The sequence below is a fragment of the Crocodylus porosus genome, unplaced genomic scaffold, assembly GCF_001723895.1.
Source record: "Crocodylus porosus isolate Cpor-Errol unplaced genomic scaffold, CroPor_comp1, whole genome shotgun sequence".
Lineage (NCBI taxonomy): Eukaryota > Metazoa > Chordata > Crocodylia > Crocodylidae > Crocodylus > Crocodylus porosus.
Window position 1 is genome coordinate 1,358,912 of NW_017728914.1, and position 19,133 is coordinate 1,378,044.

Sequence of the window (19,133 nt, forward strand, 5' to 3'; positions counted from 1 at the left end):
CGCCAGACCCGCCTGATCCCGGCCACCTTCCCAGAGATACAACACCAGTGTGAGTGGGTGCTCACTGGTGCACCCAGCATAGTTGATTTTGTTTTGTTTAACCCTTATTAATAAAATTAAGCCTGACCTTTAAAGTGAGCGTGATCTGTGTAAGCCCGACTATCAAAAGATCCTGTCCACACCCACAAATACTGCCCTTTCCCTAACAAACAACTTCAATTCAAAAGACCCACCACAGGAAAATAGCAAAAGTCCCCATGTCCCTGACTCCGTCACTGTCAAAAGGCAATGCGAAGGAGCACCTTTGAGCAGTGCCCCTCTGTAGTGCCCCATGTGGGTGCTGGCCAAAGATCTCTGGCCAGCTGGGTCCTTCTCCCTCAGTTCAAGCAGCTAAAGGACCCACAAGTCCTCTGTTTGGGTTTATGAATTCAACCAAAACCTGAAAGCCATGTGACCACATAATTTTTCAGGATGGGTATTTATATCTTTCTCTGATGGAACTGGCACCATCCACTGCTGGAGCTTGGATGCCAGGGTGATAATGAGACAAACAGCCCCACCTCTCTCCAACCCTGCCTCCCTGCCACATAAGCAAACCCTCCCACCAATCTTAACTACACCTCATAATCGCCATGCACATTAAGATTACAAGAAACCTTTTCCCAAAAACTGCTTCCCCCAATACCCACAAGCCTATCGCAACCCCATAGGAGATCACCTCCCCCTCCCCTAACATCTCCTCCAAGCTCACACACCCTCTCCTGCAGAGGGGATGTGCCTGTTGCTCCTCCTCCCCACCAAAAGACCCACCTAACCCCTCCCATCCTCTCCAGTACACACAACACAAATTCCAAAGTACCCTAACAAAAAAGAAAAGAAAAAGAAAGACCCTTGGTCCCCACTTTGGTCACTACTGAAGGGTGACACCAAAGGGCACCTTTAAACATCATCCTTTGGCAGCCTGCCTGCTTTGTAAGACCTGTAGATTGTCTGGGTCATTCACCTTCTTTCAGGTGGCTAAGATGGTGTCACAGTTGGGCCCCAATGCTCAGCCAGAGATGAAGTGGATGCAGGAGCAGGAGAGACAGCAGCAGTTACTGCAAGACCCTTCTCTTTTCTCAAACCTTTACTTGAGAATATGACCAGGACACGAAGAGACAGCTGAAAGGGTGACGTATGTGTTGGTTCCTTGATAAGCAGTGGCTACGTGGGATTATGTCAGAGGCGGGCAATTATTTCTGGCAGAGGGCTGCCTACTGAGTTTTGGCAAGCTTCCGAGGGCCGCATGGGTAGCCCCATGCCCTAGTTGCCATCTTGGGGCCAGAAGTCCTGTCCCTAACCTCTCACCTTTGCCACCAGAAGTCCCTCCCCTTGCCCCTGGAAGTATGCCTTTGGGGAAGAGGCTTTGCCCTCTTAGGGGAAAAAAACAAATTATATACTAAAAATCAAACACCCATAATAATATATTTTAATTTAATTTTTAAAAATATATTTTTGTCCTGAAATGTGGTCATTTTAGAATGTGCAAAACTAACTTGCTTCTCAAAGCATTGGGTGGGTTTGTGGGGTTGTGGGGATATGTGTATGTGTGTGTGGGTATGGTATTGTGAGCATGGATGTGGATATGGCAGCCACATGGTGCAGAGTGGCTGGCAGGCAGGTAGAAAAGTGGGAAATGTGTCAGTGGGGGTGGAGGGGAGTGGAAGCAAATGGGCATGCGAAAGCACAGGGCCCGCGCCGGTGTCCAGAACAGGGCGGCAGGAGTGCAGGGCATGGGCTGGCATGGGTTTATGAAGCCAGGCTGGCCTGCACCAGCAGGAAAAGTGGGGAGCTTGCCCGGCTCCACAGAGCCCCTGTGGTCGCCCAGAGCCCATGCTGTGCAAGGCTGTGTGAGGCTCCTTCACCACTGCTTGTCAGCTGCCCAGCGCGGCTGCTCCACATGACCACTGCTGTCAAGCTGGGCAGCTCACAAGCAGCGAAGGAGCCTCACTGCAGCCTTGTGCAGCATGGGCTCTGGGCAGCCACAGCAAACACTGTCCAGCAGTCGTGGTGGGGGGGAGCACTTTTCCCCCATGCTGAGCAGCAGTTTGTCGTGCGCCGCTGCTGCTCAGACCAGATGGGCAAGTGCGGGGTGCACAGGGTCAGGGCTGCACACACTTGTCCCTGCCTGTACTACAGGGCTGGGGTAGGGGATGCTGGGAGTGAGCAGGCACATGGGAGCCAGTGACAGCTAGAGGGGAGTGCAGGGCCTGTGCCAGTGTCCCAAGGTCAGCACTGGTGGGGCCCAGAGCAGGGTGGCAGGGGCTCTATGGAGCTGGGCCAGTTCCCTCCTCTCTCTGCTGGTGCAGCCCAGCCCAGCTCCGTAGACCCCTATCAGCCCATGGCCTGCATTCTTGCTCTGGGCCCTGCTGGGACTGGTCCTGGGACACCGGCATGGACCAGCACGCCCGCTCATTTCCACTCTACCCGGCTGCTGCTTTCCCCACTTTCCTGCCTACTCATCAGCTGCTCTGCACCACGTGGCTCCCAGCTGCATGACTGGACCATTGAACTTAGCAGGAGCTGGCCGACCCTGAGGACTGGGGCAATTGCCCGTAGTCCTCCCCTGCCTCCCCACCTTCTTACCTGAATTTCCCGCTCCTGCACAGGGAGATATGAACAGCCCCATGGTCCCAGGCCAGAAGCCTCTGCTAGGCAGGGGCTTCCAGCTGGGGTGGCAGGGCAGGTCGGGCCTTGCTGTTGCAGGAGCCTGCTGTGGCTTCCCCTGGTTCCTAATGCCCTGGCTCCTGTCATCTTTGACAGGTAGCCAGGGGCAGATAAATATTAAGTTTCTAAATTTTGGGGGAGCCCTGCAGGATCCAGCCCATAGGCCATATTTTGCCCACCCCGGATTATGTTATACTTCAGGTGCAACCATTTTGCTCTTCCTAAAGGGCCATTAATATATATGAAATACGGTATGGGGGGATATCTAGACCTAGTATAGCTGTGCTTTCAGGGGACACAGAGCCAAATGGCTCTCAGATGATTGTACACAACAAAGACACAGGCTGACCAGCCATAACATGTTTTTTTCATATCTAGTATAACCTGAATTCATCCACCTTTAGGGCCTCCTCCAAGCCCACTGAAATCAATGGAGAGAATTCCATTTATTTCATCTGGTTTGGCATCTGACCCTCAGTATCCTGTATCCTAACTCCCCTACTTTTCTGATCCACAGCAGTCTGTCCTGTGCCTTTCTCTCAACCTTAAAGGTATCCTCTCAGCCTTACATATATCTTTTCTCCCTGCAGTACCTCCCCAGCTCTGTGAATCAAAGTTGCAAGGTCTCTCATCTTGTGTCAAATCCTGAAATGCCTTTTATCCTTGTGCCTGCTGTTCTCTGTATTCCCTCTTGGTCTGCAGTGGCTTTTCTATAATGCAGGGCCCCAAAGTGCTCATGGTGTACTTCCAACAAAATCTTGACAAAATTCTGTTAAAACCGTCTTTGACTTAGAAGAGATCTCCCTATCTATAGACACAACTCAGGAATTCATTTGCTCTCTTAGTAACAGCATTACAGTATGAACTCATAGTCAATATATTCAGTAGTCTAAGCTGTGGGGCTTTCTTCCTGTATGCTACTTTCTAAATAGTAGTTTTCCATTTCTATTGGAGTTGATTAGTATTGCTCCCTAGGTACAATACTGTTTATTTACCTATTCTCAACCTCAACTCACTTATTGCTACTTAGCTTTCCCAGCCTACCTATTCACTGCATCACCTGGACCACCTCTCTCTGCTACCCAGACTCTCCTGAAGCTTGGTATCATCTGCATGCTGAGAACCAAACTGTGGCCAGCCCAGCAGGATGTCCATGGAAGTGTGAAAAGTCAACACCCCTGGAGCCTCTGTGCACAAACCAGCCACAACATCATTAGGGAAAACATACTGAGTACCTTGTTCCATTGGTTCCTGCAAGGGTGCTACCTGTTTGCAAAGGGATGCAGTGAGGGAGAGTCCCTTCAGGTTGGTCATAACACTTTTTGGCTGTTTGGAGATGTACAGTGTGCTCTCTCACTGGTTGATAGAGCCAATACCCACAATTCAAGCATTAGCTGAAAATACAGATATAAGTGATTTGTTCAAGATCGCAGAGCATTAGAGCTTGGGAAAGCAGAGACCATTGTTCTGGGTCAATATGTTCTTAAGTTCTGCATGAATACAGATGCCCTTATTTATTGTCTTTCACTTACATAGATTTTAACCTATAACATACGTATCTGCACTGTGGCTGTTACATCTTGGTGGTGGTGCAAAACAGTGAAGCCTGACCTCTCGCTGTGTGGTGAGTCTCGCAGTGAATCCACAGAATCCCTATATTGCATCATGGGTCTTCTTGAGTCCTCAATGCAATATGCAGGTCCTCGGCGGGCACGAGCCTCAATGCAGGCAGGGCTGTTGCATTTACTGGTTCCCACTGAAGATAACATGATGCCAGACTGGGAATCAGAAGTCAGGCTCTCTGTCCGCTCCAAGCTCCATGTGTGGCTTTCATGTCTGTAGATCAAACCACAGATCAAGAGAAGTTTGTGGGAACTTTTGTCATTTGTTCCTACAAAATGCACTGTCATGCAAAAACTAATTTGTTCTACTGAGTCCATTTTACACTTCATTCTGTGCTTTGCTTGACTCAAAGGAATGGGTCTTGTTACAGACCTGATTTTTAAAACCTGGCCTTCATTTTTTTAAAATTTCCCTATTACATGTAAGTGTAATTATTGCTGGTTATAAAAGAAGACAAATAGAAATGTCACAGCCTTATTGCACTGACAGATCAGTTACTTAAACAGGTACACACCTCCATTCATGCCCACATTTAATTATACCTGCAGAGCTGTGTTTCCAGTTAGATACGGAAAGGGTGCTCAGATTATGCCCACTAGAAAAGTGAAGTCCAAAGATTGCTGCTTCCTTTTTGCCTACAGCATGACTACTGATCTAAATACTGAAGTCAACGGGTGTTTTAGCAAGGGACTTTACATGTGAACATGCATGTGCTGCAAAGAAGGAATTCCATTCAGTGAAGGCTGTTGAAAGAGGCCAATAAAAGTAGATACCAAATAGGATGCTGAGACTCAGTACCTCAATAAGACTACAGCGTATTTGACTTAAGGCAAGGTAGCCAAGTCTTTTCTGACAATCAGTAGGAGTTTTCTTTGATATCAGGGGCTGATTTTTATAGTTGGAAGGAACAATATGAGATCAAGAGATCCAGCCTAGGAATCTTTTGATGCATGCACACTGGCATTATATGTGCCAACATACTTCTGTGCAGACAGCTGGAGATGACATATATCCCCTGTGCTTTGAGTTGATCAGCCCAATATTGGGAATATGACCATTAATGGGAAAAAGATCTTCTCTGTGAGTAATAGTCCAACGCTTCAGAAATGCCAACCTGTCTCTGGTCTGGGAGTCAAATTCTCCAATGGCTTCATGTCCCTGAAATTGATGGAGTTATGCCCACATAGAACCTGGTCCTAGGTTGCAGATGAGTGCTTCCACAAGATGACAGTACTATTAACAGCTTTCAAAGGATGTGTTAATTATAAAATATTATATTTATTACTGATGACTCAAGGCACGCTCTCAGCTACAACCACCAAATTAATTTCCAGTGTCAAATCATGTCCCCATAGAAAAGAGAATGAGTGATATGGAACCCTCTTTTGGCAACTGGATGCCTCTCTTGCTCTCTAGATATCTACCTGCATCTTTAGGTGGTGTTTAAATACCTTTGTAAATCTGGCCTAAAGGCCTAAACATTTTGAAATGAGTTCAAAGGACTTGGTGGGAGCATGCCAGACAGCTCTATGCTTGCACATGTACCTCTGGGCACACAACTAAAGCCCTGTGTTTTGTATGTGCAACTCAGGAATGCAAAATGTTGTGTGGATAGCTGAAAAATTCAGGTCTAAACCACCAAAAATTGTGAACTAACAGAATGGTAACACTGCTGGAGGTACATGAGTATCTTCAAAAGATCTTTTGTTTTCTGGAACACTTCTCAGAATATCTACAATGCAAAGGATTAATCAACATCTACCAAAATTTAGGATGTGGACATAGAAACACTTTACCAGAATGTGATAAGAAGCAGGACTTAACCACACATCAGCTGCTCTGCAGTGACTGTCCACATGTATGCTCTTATCCCAGAAAAACACGTAGTTATACTGTGGTGACTCTCTCCTCTTTCACTGAGGACTAAGCTGCTTTAGCTTACACTTAAAACAGGGTAAGAGCATACACATTGGCAGCTGCCACAGAGCAGCTGACATATGGCAAAACTCTGTCATAAAGTACATTTTTGATATGTCCATAAACTTAGAGTGGATGACTGGCAAAAGTGAAACCAGAATCAGGCCTGAGACCTTTTGACTTGTCAGATGATCTGCCATTCACCAACAAGATATAAACATGCCAGTGTCATCTTACAATTATGTTTCAGTGTTGAATGCTTTTTCAGAGTTCCCTCACTAGAATAAACACAGCTTTCATTAGAATAAAGGAGACAGAAAAATAACATCCACAAAGACACAGGCATAAAGATATCCATTCTGAGCCATTCTCTAGGGTATCCGAGGATGCAACCCAGGACTTTCCTGGACACTGTAAAATGGAAAAGGTTTATTTGCTATTTGAAATATGCCTGAAAAAGGTCATAACCCCAGTTTTATAGATGCATAGTTCCTTCTACCTCAATGAATATTTTAAAATGTGGAAAAATAACATCTTGACAGTCTCTCAACAAGAACTACTGCCATTTCTCTGATGACCTACAATCACACACATAACTGAGACCCAAAATGTTATGGTAGCCTTAGAAAGTTCTACTTCTGAAGATACAAAGTCCAAGAATTTGACATTTTGAACCACACTGGCCTGCAATAAGTTGCATGAAGAAGTGTTTGCTGGTGAAAATTGCACTTGCCAAATCAGACCTGAACATTGAAGTTCTACACTTGTATTTAAGAATGTTTATAGCCCTCAATACTTATATACTACAGGACCTAATAGGGCAAAATATTCAAACACTAGTAAAATACACTACGTATATGTTTATCTGTACATGTGTAATAAATTATTTATCTTCAGACACATGCTTTCCTACTTGTAGATACTTCCATTTTGTGTATGTGTATGCTGCAAAAGTACAACCCAGTTTTTTCCATTTAAAGTTTAGCTCTAAACATGCCACAGCAATCATCTGAAGTAGTTTTTCTATGACCAGACTTAAAAACCCAGCTGGAGAAAAGGCACATTTGCAGTCATAAATTCAGAAGAACACATCCTGTGGCTGTGAGAATATACACCTTACCTGTAGTATTTAAAAATGCTAATAACCACTGGAATATTAATATTAGAATGAATTTTATTATAATTATTATAATTGTATTAGATTAGTCATTAGTCATAGTGAGCCCAGGCCTATCAGTCAAATCTGAGCCTTTTGTGATTTTGTAAATATCCTGTCAACCACACTTTCTGAAACGGAAGTTACCCAAATGAGTCCCTGAGCCCATCTCAAGTACCTTTTGATGAATTCAAAGCAACAGGACTGTAGTACGCAAATGACATAAATGGTGAGCTTTTCAAAATGATGCGATGTAGGACCCTAGGTCCCTTTTACAAAAATGATTTACATGCTTAGTGCAAGATCTGTAAAGATATATAGGTACCTGAAGACACCTATAGGTACCAATGGGATAGTCAAAGGAAACTGCATATGTCAAGCAAGTAACTGCCATTGAAGGAAATGTGAGTTAGCACACTGTGTTAGATACCTAACTGAGTTAGATACCTAAGTACCTATACTTTTCAAAATCTTATTTGTTGTCTTTCTGCCCTTTTGTGTATCAAGCTACATTCATAAACCTGGCCCTAAGCCCCCTTTGTAAAGTACTTTAAGGCATGATGGAAATTTCCATATGAGAGCTAGGTATTGCATAAATGGAGCCTAAGGCTTGTCCGCACCACAAACTTGCTACTTGGCTTTGTTTTTCTAAGTACACTATCTCCCAAACTGAAAACAGCATAGTGGTATTTATGGGGTGATGCAGGAGGACGAACTGGCTCTATTGAGAAGCATGGCTTATTAATTTGAGCATAGTGTCATGCTATAGTGGCTATAGTGCTTCCAGATTCAAAAGTAGCACACATGAAGGTAGCTTGGCTATTTCTTAATGGCACTGCCCTGTGCTCTGGGTAACAACACAAACATAGGTGATCCCCTGCAGAATTACCCAAGGCTAGCTCTGCAGGTGGCAGTGAAACTGCATTACTTCAGGGTTGCATCTGTGCTACTTAGCTTTTCCCCTTCACAGAAAAAATAACCTGCTCCAGCACTGCACTAGGGTAGCTAAAGTATTTTCTGTTCAGAGGAAGTATATTGCATGCATTCTGCAGGTACACAGGGGTGGATCCAGATAGTGGCAGGGTCACAGCCTCTTTCAACTGTGCCCTCTCAATGTGGGGCCTGGTGGGAGGCCCTGCTCCCTCCTCCTGGGCCCTCCTGGCCCTGCCACTACTATTCTTCCCTTCCTTTTCCCTGCTGCTAAATTCAGTGGGGACGGGAAGAAGGGGAAGGGGGATGAGCAGCAGCACTCATCCTCTGGGCTCCAGAGCCACAGAAAACAGGGGCTTCAGCCAGACCCTGCCCAGTAAGCTGGTGAGTTCAGAGTTTACTGTTTATGCAGAGCTCTGGCAGGAGCCCATGTTGACTAGGCAGTGAGTGCAGAATCCACTGTGCATGCACAGCACAGCCAAAATGGAGGGATCACCTGGATCTACTATAAAGGAAGAACTTTCTTACTATAAGGATGGCTAAAAATTGGAATAGGCTACCTAGAAAAGTTGTGGAATCTCCATCCCTGGAAATGTTCAGGGATTAGACAGATACTTGATTGGCATGGTCGTGCCTTGATTTGGAGGCAGCTGGACTAGGTGACCTCCTGGGGTCCCTTCTATCTCTTCCTATGATATACACTATAACAGAAAAGCATTCTGGTTTGGACATAATCTATGCCATGAAATATGTACTTTTGCCCACATAGCTTCTTCCAGTACTGAAAAATAAGTGATGCCAGCAAAAGCACATTTTTGACAGAATAATTGCACCAACGCTGTGAGTCTTTGCCAGTAAAGCAAGGTCACTCTGCCATCACACCTCTTCACAACCATAAATTAAAGAGCTGGCACTACAGAAACCTACAGTGTAGACAGAGCCTAAATGACAGTATTTTGCAAACGTCCATGAAAAATGACCATGAAGATGAAAAAATATGTTGTATTTGCTTTGAATTAAGCAATGCTTGTCTTGCTAAAATTATCCTTACAGTGATTGCATGGCTTTATAGGGAAATGGCATACATCACCTCTGGCTTGATGTTGGAGTGCCTGTGGAACAGTGATGAGAAGGTGAGCAGGAATGACTTCCTGAAAATGTTGTCTCTGTTTCTCTTCGTATCACATGCTCAGTGGCAGGAACATTTTTAGAAATATACTGTAATGAAAAGTATCCCAAAGATCAGCTAATGATATTGGTTAAATTACATTATATCAACCCATGTAACAAGCATATGATGGCATGCAGCTCAGTGCTCAGTGAAAAGAGAGAATTGCAACAATGTATCCAAAAGGTTAAAAAGTTATGGCTGTTGTGTGCCTCTGTTCTGGCCTCTCCAAAATGCCAAGGAGTATGAAGGGGTGTGAAGAATACCAAGAGCCTTGAAGGCATGGGGTGTAGTTCAAATAATTACGTTCAGATTTTCCATGAGCTGGCAGTGATCAACCACATATTTTGCATGGATTATGCCTGCTCATCACCAAGAGAGTTTACAAGGTATTGCTGGGGAATTCTCAGGGCCACAGAATGGTAATGTGGCTGCTTTTGCTGATTCTCTTTCTGCACTCATGACTGTCTGTCTATAACTTTTTACAACATATCTATCTATTTTTGGTGCAGCTGTCAAGTAATTCATTATACTCATGACCAATAATATTCTGGACCCTTATGTACAATGTATTGGACAACATATACTCTATTCTCTGCAAAAAATGCTAAGAAAATGTGATGGTTGAAATCAAGTAAGTAAAAATTAGAATACCAGGGCTTGGGCACAGGCGGGAAACTAGTCTGGTGTCTTCATTGGCTATGAATCTAAGGCCTTCCTACTCTTACTCTTTCCTGACACAGAAAAGCACTTAAGCAGGCTGATAACACCATTGAATTCAGTGGGACCTCTCATATGTGTGAATCTAACATGGTTATGTGCCTTTCTGAAGCATAAGTTCTTTACTGAGTCCATCATTGTGATATCTGCGTTCCAAGCAAAAGTGGTGGACTATAGCTCTGTATGAAATGCCATTTATATCTATACAACATAACAACAGCAGCAGCCCCAGCCACATTGTCAGCACCCTTGTCATGCATGGTATTTGTAATGTTATAGAATGATGCATTTGGGGATATCTTAATGAACAGAAAATACCAGGAATGTCTCACAAAGAGGGAAGCAGAATTAAATATGGCCAGTTCAAATATTTCTGCTCTGAATTCCTTGCCCTAAGCCAGACAAATTTTGACTTTAAAAAACAAGTTTCCACTCCCATTTTCACTTTAGAAAAGGACCCATGCATGTCTTCATTTTGATTTTTTTAATGTCACACGTAATAAACAATTGGAGCCTGAACAATATGTCCAGTAGCCTCCAGCACTGATTTACATGAAGGGCACTTACATCAGCCATCTGAATTTCTTCAGGATCCAGCCGGGGATGACTAGGGCCATTTGCAAGGTTCCTGTTCTGATGGGCTGGGCACATATTTTGCCGTAAATGATTATGCATTTGCTTTCGTTGTTTTCTGTTAAAAAAAAGTAAAAGCAAGAAACAGATTAAGTTGCTTTAGTTAGACTTTAGATTTTAATAACTCATTGGACTTTTCAGGCCCAAGATGTTCAGAGGAGACAAATAAAGGATGTAAAGGGAAACTTTTAACTCTTATTACAGTAATATTCATTACTGTACTTACTGTTGACTGGGCTTGTGGAAAATCATGAACACAAGAAAAGTGAATTCCCCAGTGTTCGGAACTACCTACAATTTTCATGGTTTTCCAAAGCTTTTAAACAGATATGGGCCCAAACCCAGCCCTCTGTTCTGTGGTCATGGAATATATTGTAAAATTTGGATTCAGACTCAAACTTTGTAGCTTGGTTGCACTCAGGGCAGGATTCTGTTTCACTTTATGCTCCCAAACGGCACTTTTCCAGCTGTGTATATTGCAATCTGGGCACTTTTGCACAGTTTGCAATCCTACTGCCTATGCAGTGTGGATTTGCAAGCATTAACATGGTAACTAAACTTGTGCACAAGGCTTGTCCTGTCTAGACAGATATGCTGTCACATACATGCATACTGGGTGGGAGTAAGTCATAGAATTCTACCCAGCAAAAACCCATGTCCAGTAGGTGCCAGGGGGAAGGAGGCCTTCCTAGATCCCAGTCTGGTGCCATTTTTCCTAGGTTAGAAGTCCTGTTCCATGCTAGACTAGAAGTTATGTTCCGGTCTAGACTAGGCTAGAAGTCCTGTTCCAGTCCTGTCCCACACCACACCAGCACAGAGTGAACAACAGCCTTGGTCCTTTTCTGACTTCAAGGGGAAACTAAGGCCAGGTGAAGACAGATTTTGAACTCTACATTCCTGCTGTGTTAGACACTGCTGTTTTGCAGATATAACTTGGGTAGTACTATCAACTTCTGAAGTATTATTTAGGTCCATAAGTGTCATAGCTGGAGGTATTAACCCTGAACCTCAATCTTGTTGTAAAGTTTGGTAACTAATACTTGTTGTTTGGCAACTAATACTTACTTGGTTTTACAGTAAGCCACCACACAAACTATTCCAACCACAAGCAATGCAACACAGATCCCAGTGATAGTTAAAACCCTCTTCTGGTAAAGTTCCTCAGCTTCTGCAAAGATGAGATAAATAAATTATTTTAAAATGTACCTGCATTCAAATGCTGTGTTCTGACTGCACAAGGACTGACACTCCCATTAGGAAGCAGAATCAAACAGGTGTAGTTTGTCATGGACAGACCTCACACTGTTCCATGGCTCCTTTCTGGTTGCACCCAAAACTACAGATGCTTTTCTCAAGCATACTGAAATATAGTACCTTCCTCTCTTCCCATGCTCCTCACTCCTGCCCTGTAAAGCTCTCTTAAGAGCTCCAATAAACTTATCAGCTCCTCCCCTATAACAGGGCTGTGACTTCTCTCCCATGACTTCCAAGAGCCGCACAGCTTTTCTTTTGACTTTTCAGCATCCATCCCAGGTGATCTGGTAAACAGATAAAGGCCACAACCACACCCCCCCCACTCACTACATATACCCAGGCATCCTTTGATGGCCCCATCACAAAATCCAACCTAGTATTAGTCTCTATGATGGACTCAGAAGTGCAATTTCTTTGCGACATCTGCATGCTTTGGAGATTAGGGGTATTCCAGAAACCATAACACATCATGTCCCAAAGCATGCAGATGCTGAAAGGAAAAAAACCAAAGGTTAGATGTGCATGAAGGAAAGCAGTGAGACTGTGGAAAGATTGGAGGGGATGGAGTAATTAGATGTGGTAACTGATTATATGAATGGATTTAAAAGTAATCAAATAATTTTCACAAAAAGTATTACAGAAGACTCTCAGTTGCTCTCCTGGACATGTCCTAAGTATGTATCATCTCACAGGACATCAGTCTTAATCTCACTATGCAGTTTGTGCATTTGTGAAATTAAGGTAGACATAGTTGGTGATCTATAGTAATTATAGTAATTTGTAATGGAATACAAATCCACTGAAAACCATCAATTGTGACAGATTAACAGCTCCTTAGTGGAGAAAAGTAATTAATTCAAATAAATTAGATACCCAAAATTTTATGCAAAAGTTGGGGATAAGCTAAGCTTTAGACAACCTTAGATTGGTTCAACTCAAATATCATCAGCTATATGGCTCTTCTCTTCTATGAGCACAATTGCCCAAACTCCCTTCTACATTTCAGGTGGATACATCGATTGACATCAGTGATGTAACTCTGGATTTCCAACTGCATGATATAGAATTTGGTCTTCTACTATGTCACTGTGTGAGCACTATAGTTGGAAGACCCACAAAATGACCTGTGCAATGAATAGCTATTGTGTGTGATGCCCCAGTAACATGTATTATGTAAAAAACATTGTGGGTTTGGGGGAGTTTGTCCCTTAATTAACATTCTCAAGAACATTTTCTCACATGAAAAACCCTTCTCACATTTGGTATCATGGAATGTTCCACCAGGAGAGACACTAAGACGCTTTAATAGACCATCTTAAAATCCCACAGCAATTGTGAAGCTAGAGGTGAAAAACTAGAAGGAAAATAAGAATGGCATTAGGTTCTCGGAATACTAGAGTCATGTTCAAGATCTAGGGTATAGAATGGAAATAAAGGGAAGAGAAAAATACATTCCAACAAATTTGGTACTTTGGCCTATACTAGCCTGCCATTTGGAAGTCTGAATTGTAAACAAAATTAAACCCTTTCTGAAGCTCTGAACAGGATAAGAACAGAAACTGTTACTGACAAACTAGAGGCTGATAAAGTCAGCTCAGTCATCAGCATGCAAAAAATCAATCAGAAATATTTTATTCTGCACACTATGACCATTTGTTCTAGTGTGCCAAAAAGAGAGCAAAAGTCCACACTACTTTGTTATACACTGTGGACATCTATTACACGACAGGCACTTGAGATGCATGATGAGCCTCTGCAAGTTTTATATAGGAATCAACACAGTGCATACAGAGATCCACCCTGCAGGCCAGAGAGGAATACTTTGCTCAAAGACTGGTTCCTTGGGAAATAGAGGGGACAAAATTAGAGACTTTCTTATGAGAATTTCCCATAACTCATTTTCACTAGTATGGCCAAGATGCTAGCTCCTCCTTCCCCTTTTATTAAGGATGGCAACCAAAAACCTCCCGAGCTTTGGGCTCCAACTCCTTTTCTTGGCCAACACTGGGTTTGAGTAGTATGGCCTTTGATAAAAACTGTATCATGTTCCTCCTCAATTCAGATTAAATTTACCCTCTGCATCGGATTAATGGGGCCTGAAGCAGTACCCAGACTATGCACTAATCTTCTGCACAGATGTGATCTTCCCCTGTGATGCAGCTCCATGCTGATGTTCCAGTAGTTGGGGAGTGATGGTTGCCCTGGTGTTCTTTGGACTCCCCATTACACTAAATCATTTATAATACTTTGGGGAAGAGTTCATCTTTGGACTGGGATGTTTAGCTCAATTTTCTTCCTCTTCCATTCCCTATGTATTTGTTTGGTAAGAAATGCTGTGTAAGTACTGGGGGCAGTGGAAACATGATCTTTCCCTTCCTTTTTGAGCTGAGATTTCAATAGGCCAGCTCTATTGTACAGAAAAATGGTGCAAGTTCTCTGGTGCAGTCATGGCATTGGTGGAATCACTATTCTAAATGGATGTTTCTGCTTGGGAAGTCATCAAACTGGGGAAGGGAGCAGGAGCCATGATTTAGCTAGAAAGTACTAAAAATCAGGTGATATTCATTGGTTGCAGGGTCTGTAAACCCTGTCTGACAACCAGTAAAGTTGGAGCTAAGGTATTATGGCAACTAGGAGCACCTGGAGCACAGCCACAGCAGGAACAGCTAAAACAGGCAGTGAACACTTTTCTTTTTCCTGGTGTGAGCAGTGCTTCATAGGATCACAAATAATTTATTCTTTTGAGTTTTCAGGACTGGCTGCTCCAACACCAGAACTGCTCATTCTGTGGATTTTATTAATTCATTTTAATCACCATAAATGCATTCTAGCATAACATGTTTTATTTTCTGGAAAATGGCTTTTTCCTAGACTATATTTACTCAATTTAGATTTAAGGTAAAACATCCTGGAAAGCTTAACTTTGAACTTAGCTTAAAGATAACTATGGACTTTCAAAGCTATGGAAATTCTGACAACCTTCTTCACAGCTGGTATTATTCATTCCATGATCACTGCTGTAAATTGTGGCAATTGCCAAGATAGAGACTGTGTTAATCCATTTGTTTTAGAACCACAGTGTACATCTACAAATGTCATTAAGGTGATGTGATAAACTCCGGCGCAGTTTGTGCCAGACTCAGCTGCTCCCAAGTGCATGTGCACCCTGAACCACAGCAGTTTAAGCCAGAGTGGAGCAGTCCCAGGCTGGCAGGGGACCCAGTGGGTTAGCTACAGACTTAGGATGGCGGGATTGAGCAGCAGAGGGCCTGGCAGGGGCATGAGGGTGCTAAAGTTCAGGTCTAAGAAGCAGGTAGCCTCATGCTCCAGACAGCCCCTGTCACCATCTACATGTGCACTGCAGCACACATTACTCTACAAATACTGTCCCCAACAGTGCTATCCTAACAGCAGAGTTAATTAATTTACTGTGTCCTGATACTGGCACATACGTAGACAGTGATATTTCACTGTGGAGCTAATTAGTCAACTCCAGAGTAAAGCGCATGTGTAGATGCACTCACAGATTCATAGTATAGTAGGACTGGAAGGGAACTTAAGGCCAACCAGCTCAACCTCTTTCTCAGAGCAGGATTGTCCTTAACTAAATCATCCCAGCAGAGTCTCTAACCTGCTCTTAAAAGCTTCAAAGGATGGAGATTCCCCAGTGTCTGTGGGTAGCCTGTTCCAATATTTAAACATGCTCATAATGAGAAAGTTCTTCCTAACAACCAACCTAAATTTGGCCTGCTGCAATTTGAAATCAGTACTCCTAGATCTGTACCCTACAGCCACTCTCTATTTCCAGCCCTTTCATAGCCACCCTTTAGGTATTTGAAAACTGTATCAAATCCACTTTGTTTTAATTTGGTGTTTTAAACAAATTATAAAAACAGGCCAATAGGGATTTGTATTGGTTAAGGATTTATCTGGTCAAGAATTTTTCTGTTGGGTGAACAGAGATTATTTTTATGTGGGGAATAGCAGGGTGAAACTTTACCATGGAAAAAACAAGTGAAAAAAATTCCCAGAGAATGTTCATAGTTCATAATTTTTGCTGCCAAAATATCAATTTATCAGATGCGATCTCTGCCTTTCATTTTGTGGAAAAGAGGGTGTAGGAAGGGAAGCGGTAAAACCATCAAAGAAATTATTTCCTCCTACTTCTTCACCCATATTACAAACTTCTCCCCTAAGGAACAAATCCTAGTCTCTATTGTGCCATTCAAATCGACATATGGCCCTGGTTCTGCCTTCCCTGCAAGTGTATCAAATATCATTCAATTCAACAGGGATGTCTGGGCTGAACCAGAGATGCAGGTTCAGACCCTGGATCTGAAGCTGACAACTCTTTGTTCAGCAATATAACTTGTAGCTATGTGCCACATCTCCAAGTCTGAGATTAAAGTAGGCTGCTGAAGACAATTTAGGGTGGCACCAAGATGTCTCATTAAAGAGGTGGTTGAAAGCATAACATCTTCATGTATATAAAGTAATTTGAACAGTGAGAGGAAGAAAATAATGCAGTGTACACAATAATTATATGTTCAATGTAGACTATAACATACTCAGGTTAAGGCCTGTCAATTTTTGTCTTTCAGGTGCCATGCACACCTATGATTAGGGTGACTACATGGGACAATGTGAAATCCAGGACGCTGCCTGCCTCTGCCCCCACTCCCCACTGCAGGGAGTCAATGGCCCATTAATGACCCACTGTTCTTTACTTCACAGGTATTAACAATCACCTATGAAGTAACAGCATTAATAGGATGTCTTATTTCACAGTTCCTGCTACTGCCTCCATGCTCTGTTTAATTTTAATTTTAATTTTCACCAGCTGGCCAGGACTGCCCTCCAAACTCTGGGACTCTCCCAGCCAATCTGGGATATATTGTCAACCTACCTATGATGTAACACATTCAACATTATCACCTTCATCATTCTAAAACAGCAAATGTGATGAACAAACCACTCTATGACACATAAGGCAGACACTGTCACAATACTAACCATGGATACCACAGGAAACGCATGAAAAAGTGACGGGTGAATGAAGGAGAAAAGGCAGCTGAAGACGTGGCATGGCATGTTTGTGTTTTAATAATGACAGTGGAAAGTGAAAAATGGGAGAAGTAAAATAAAAAGGGATGTCAAAAATCCTCAATTCTAACAGTCATTTAAAAGTGTATTTGTATTAGCAGCACCAGTTTCTCCATAACTCCTGGTTCCAAAATCAATTAACTTTCTATAGCACAAAATAGCCTGCTGTAAAAATGTAAATTGGTTCTGGTAGCTTGATCCTAGGCAGTGTTGGATGACATTTTTTGACAGACAGTAAATTTATTGAAAAATGGAATTTCAGGATGCTAAAGGGGAAACTCAAACTATTTGTGGTATCAGACCAAATATAGTGAATTATGTCCCAAAATAGGGGACTTTTTTTGGAAACATCAAAACAGTTCAGATTCATATTTTAAATGGTTCATTTTGATATTTTCAAAAGATTTCTTTCAGTTTCTGTTTCAAAATGGCAAGTTACATTTAAAAATAGACTAAAATTAAAAGAACAAAAGATTAAACATTAAAATTAATCTATTAAAAATCAAGAAATTAAATGGCCCCTCCAAAAAAAGATTATATAGCTCCCAAAAACAAAACAAAACAAAACAAAACAAAACATTTTGTTTCAGATCAAGTAAACTGCTTCACATTGATTCAGAATTAAAATTCTTAGGGGTTTTTTTTTAAATATTTTATTTTTTGACTGTTACCAGTGCAAAATTCTGGCCAATGATATGACAGATTGGTAAGTGGACCAACATCCATTAGGGACTATAGTGAAACTCCCGCTTGCACTTGGATCCTGACAGGCTCTGACTTCCTCCCTCAAGGAGAGAAGCACCATATTTTATATTCATGTTAATTGGAATCTAGAGCACTCAGAGCTGTACAGGTTCAGACTCTGAGGAATCAAAAATTTAAGCCTTGGAGAGAAATTCCTATTTCTTACTCTGGTGACTGGAAATTTATACAAGATCGTTGAAAGGAGAATGTAATTCCAATGTTTCTAAACGGAAAGGCTAGTGAGCCCATCCCATGGAATTAAAATATCTTAACCATGCTGGTCTTCTCTGTGCTATATTATAAGATCTCTATTTGGGAGATAAAGACTATTTTTCTCTCTGTCCCTCCCTTTCCATCTGCATTTGCTGTGCATTTACTGGATGAAACCTGAAATAAAGAATTTATTTCCAAGGGTTATTTTGGTTTTTTTAGTATAGCAGCATATACAGCCCAGTCCAGGGCAGTAGGGAGTCCTCTTGGACTTGTAAATATCAATCAAAATGTAAATCCTGTGAACTTGGATTTGCTGCAACATCTAGAAAATGTAAACAGCACAGAATGTAAATACCTCTTGAGCAGAACTTGGGGTTGAGTTATATCATCAAAGATCTCAAAGATTCTTTCCGTATTAGATCAAGGAAAGGATCTGAGGTTCTCTGAGAAAAATACTGGTATCATGGATGCTATCAGCCACTGCAAAGCAGCTGGGCAAGGTAACAGGGACTAGTTTTGCTTTTGGTCCATGCTTTTTTTATCAGACTGGAAACCCTGGTGAAGAATTTAATGGCTGAAAGTATTCCAATAAGGAAGGCTATGGACACACAACACTACAGAAACCCCTTCTCTGCCAGTGCAAATGGAAGGGAACTGTCAAAACCTTGGACGTGAGTCCATTGGCTGTGAAAGCAGTGTGATCAAGGCAGATAGGGGATGTGCTGATTCTACGGATGAATTAACATTGCTTTCTTGCAGCTGCAACCCCACAGAAGTACAGATGGTATCAAAATGTGCCCTTGCTTTAGGCTAAAATAACCTTCTGACTTCAGTGAATCTGGCTCAGAGAAGCGTAAGCAAAGAGAAGGAATAAGACACAAGAGGTGGAATACAGTTCAGGACACTTATTAGACTCCACGTGGAACCTGTCTGCACAGCTGGGCACCACACTGCACAAAGAAGGAC

At 42.5% G+C, this 19,133-nt stretch overlaps 1 protein-coding gene across 4 annotated transcripts in view; it reads right to left on the bottom strand.

The window, feature by feature from the left end:
* The window catches only part of NRG2 (neuregulin 2), a 333,882-nt gene that overhangs the window by 3,649 nt on the left and 311,100 nt on the right, over nt 1–19,133 (bottom strand). For all 4 annotated transcript variants that reach the window (XM_019534785.1, XM_019534788.1, XM_019534787.1 and 1 more), the window contains 4 exons: nt 11,919–12,021; nt 10,788–10,911; nt 9,423–9,550; nt 4,318–4,542 (listed from right to left, as the gene is read on the bottom strand). In XM_019534785.1, coding sequence (XP_019390330.1) covers nt 4,318–4,542; nt 9,423–9,550; nt 10,788–10,911; nt 11,919–12,021 — 580 coding nt within the window. The remainder of the gene's footprint in view (nt 1–4,317; nt 4,543–9,422; nt 9,551–10,787; nt 10,912–11,918; nt 12,022–19,133) is intronic.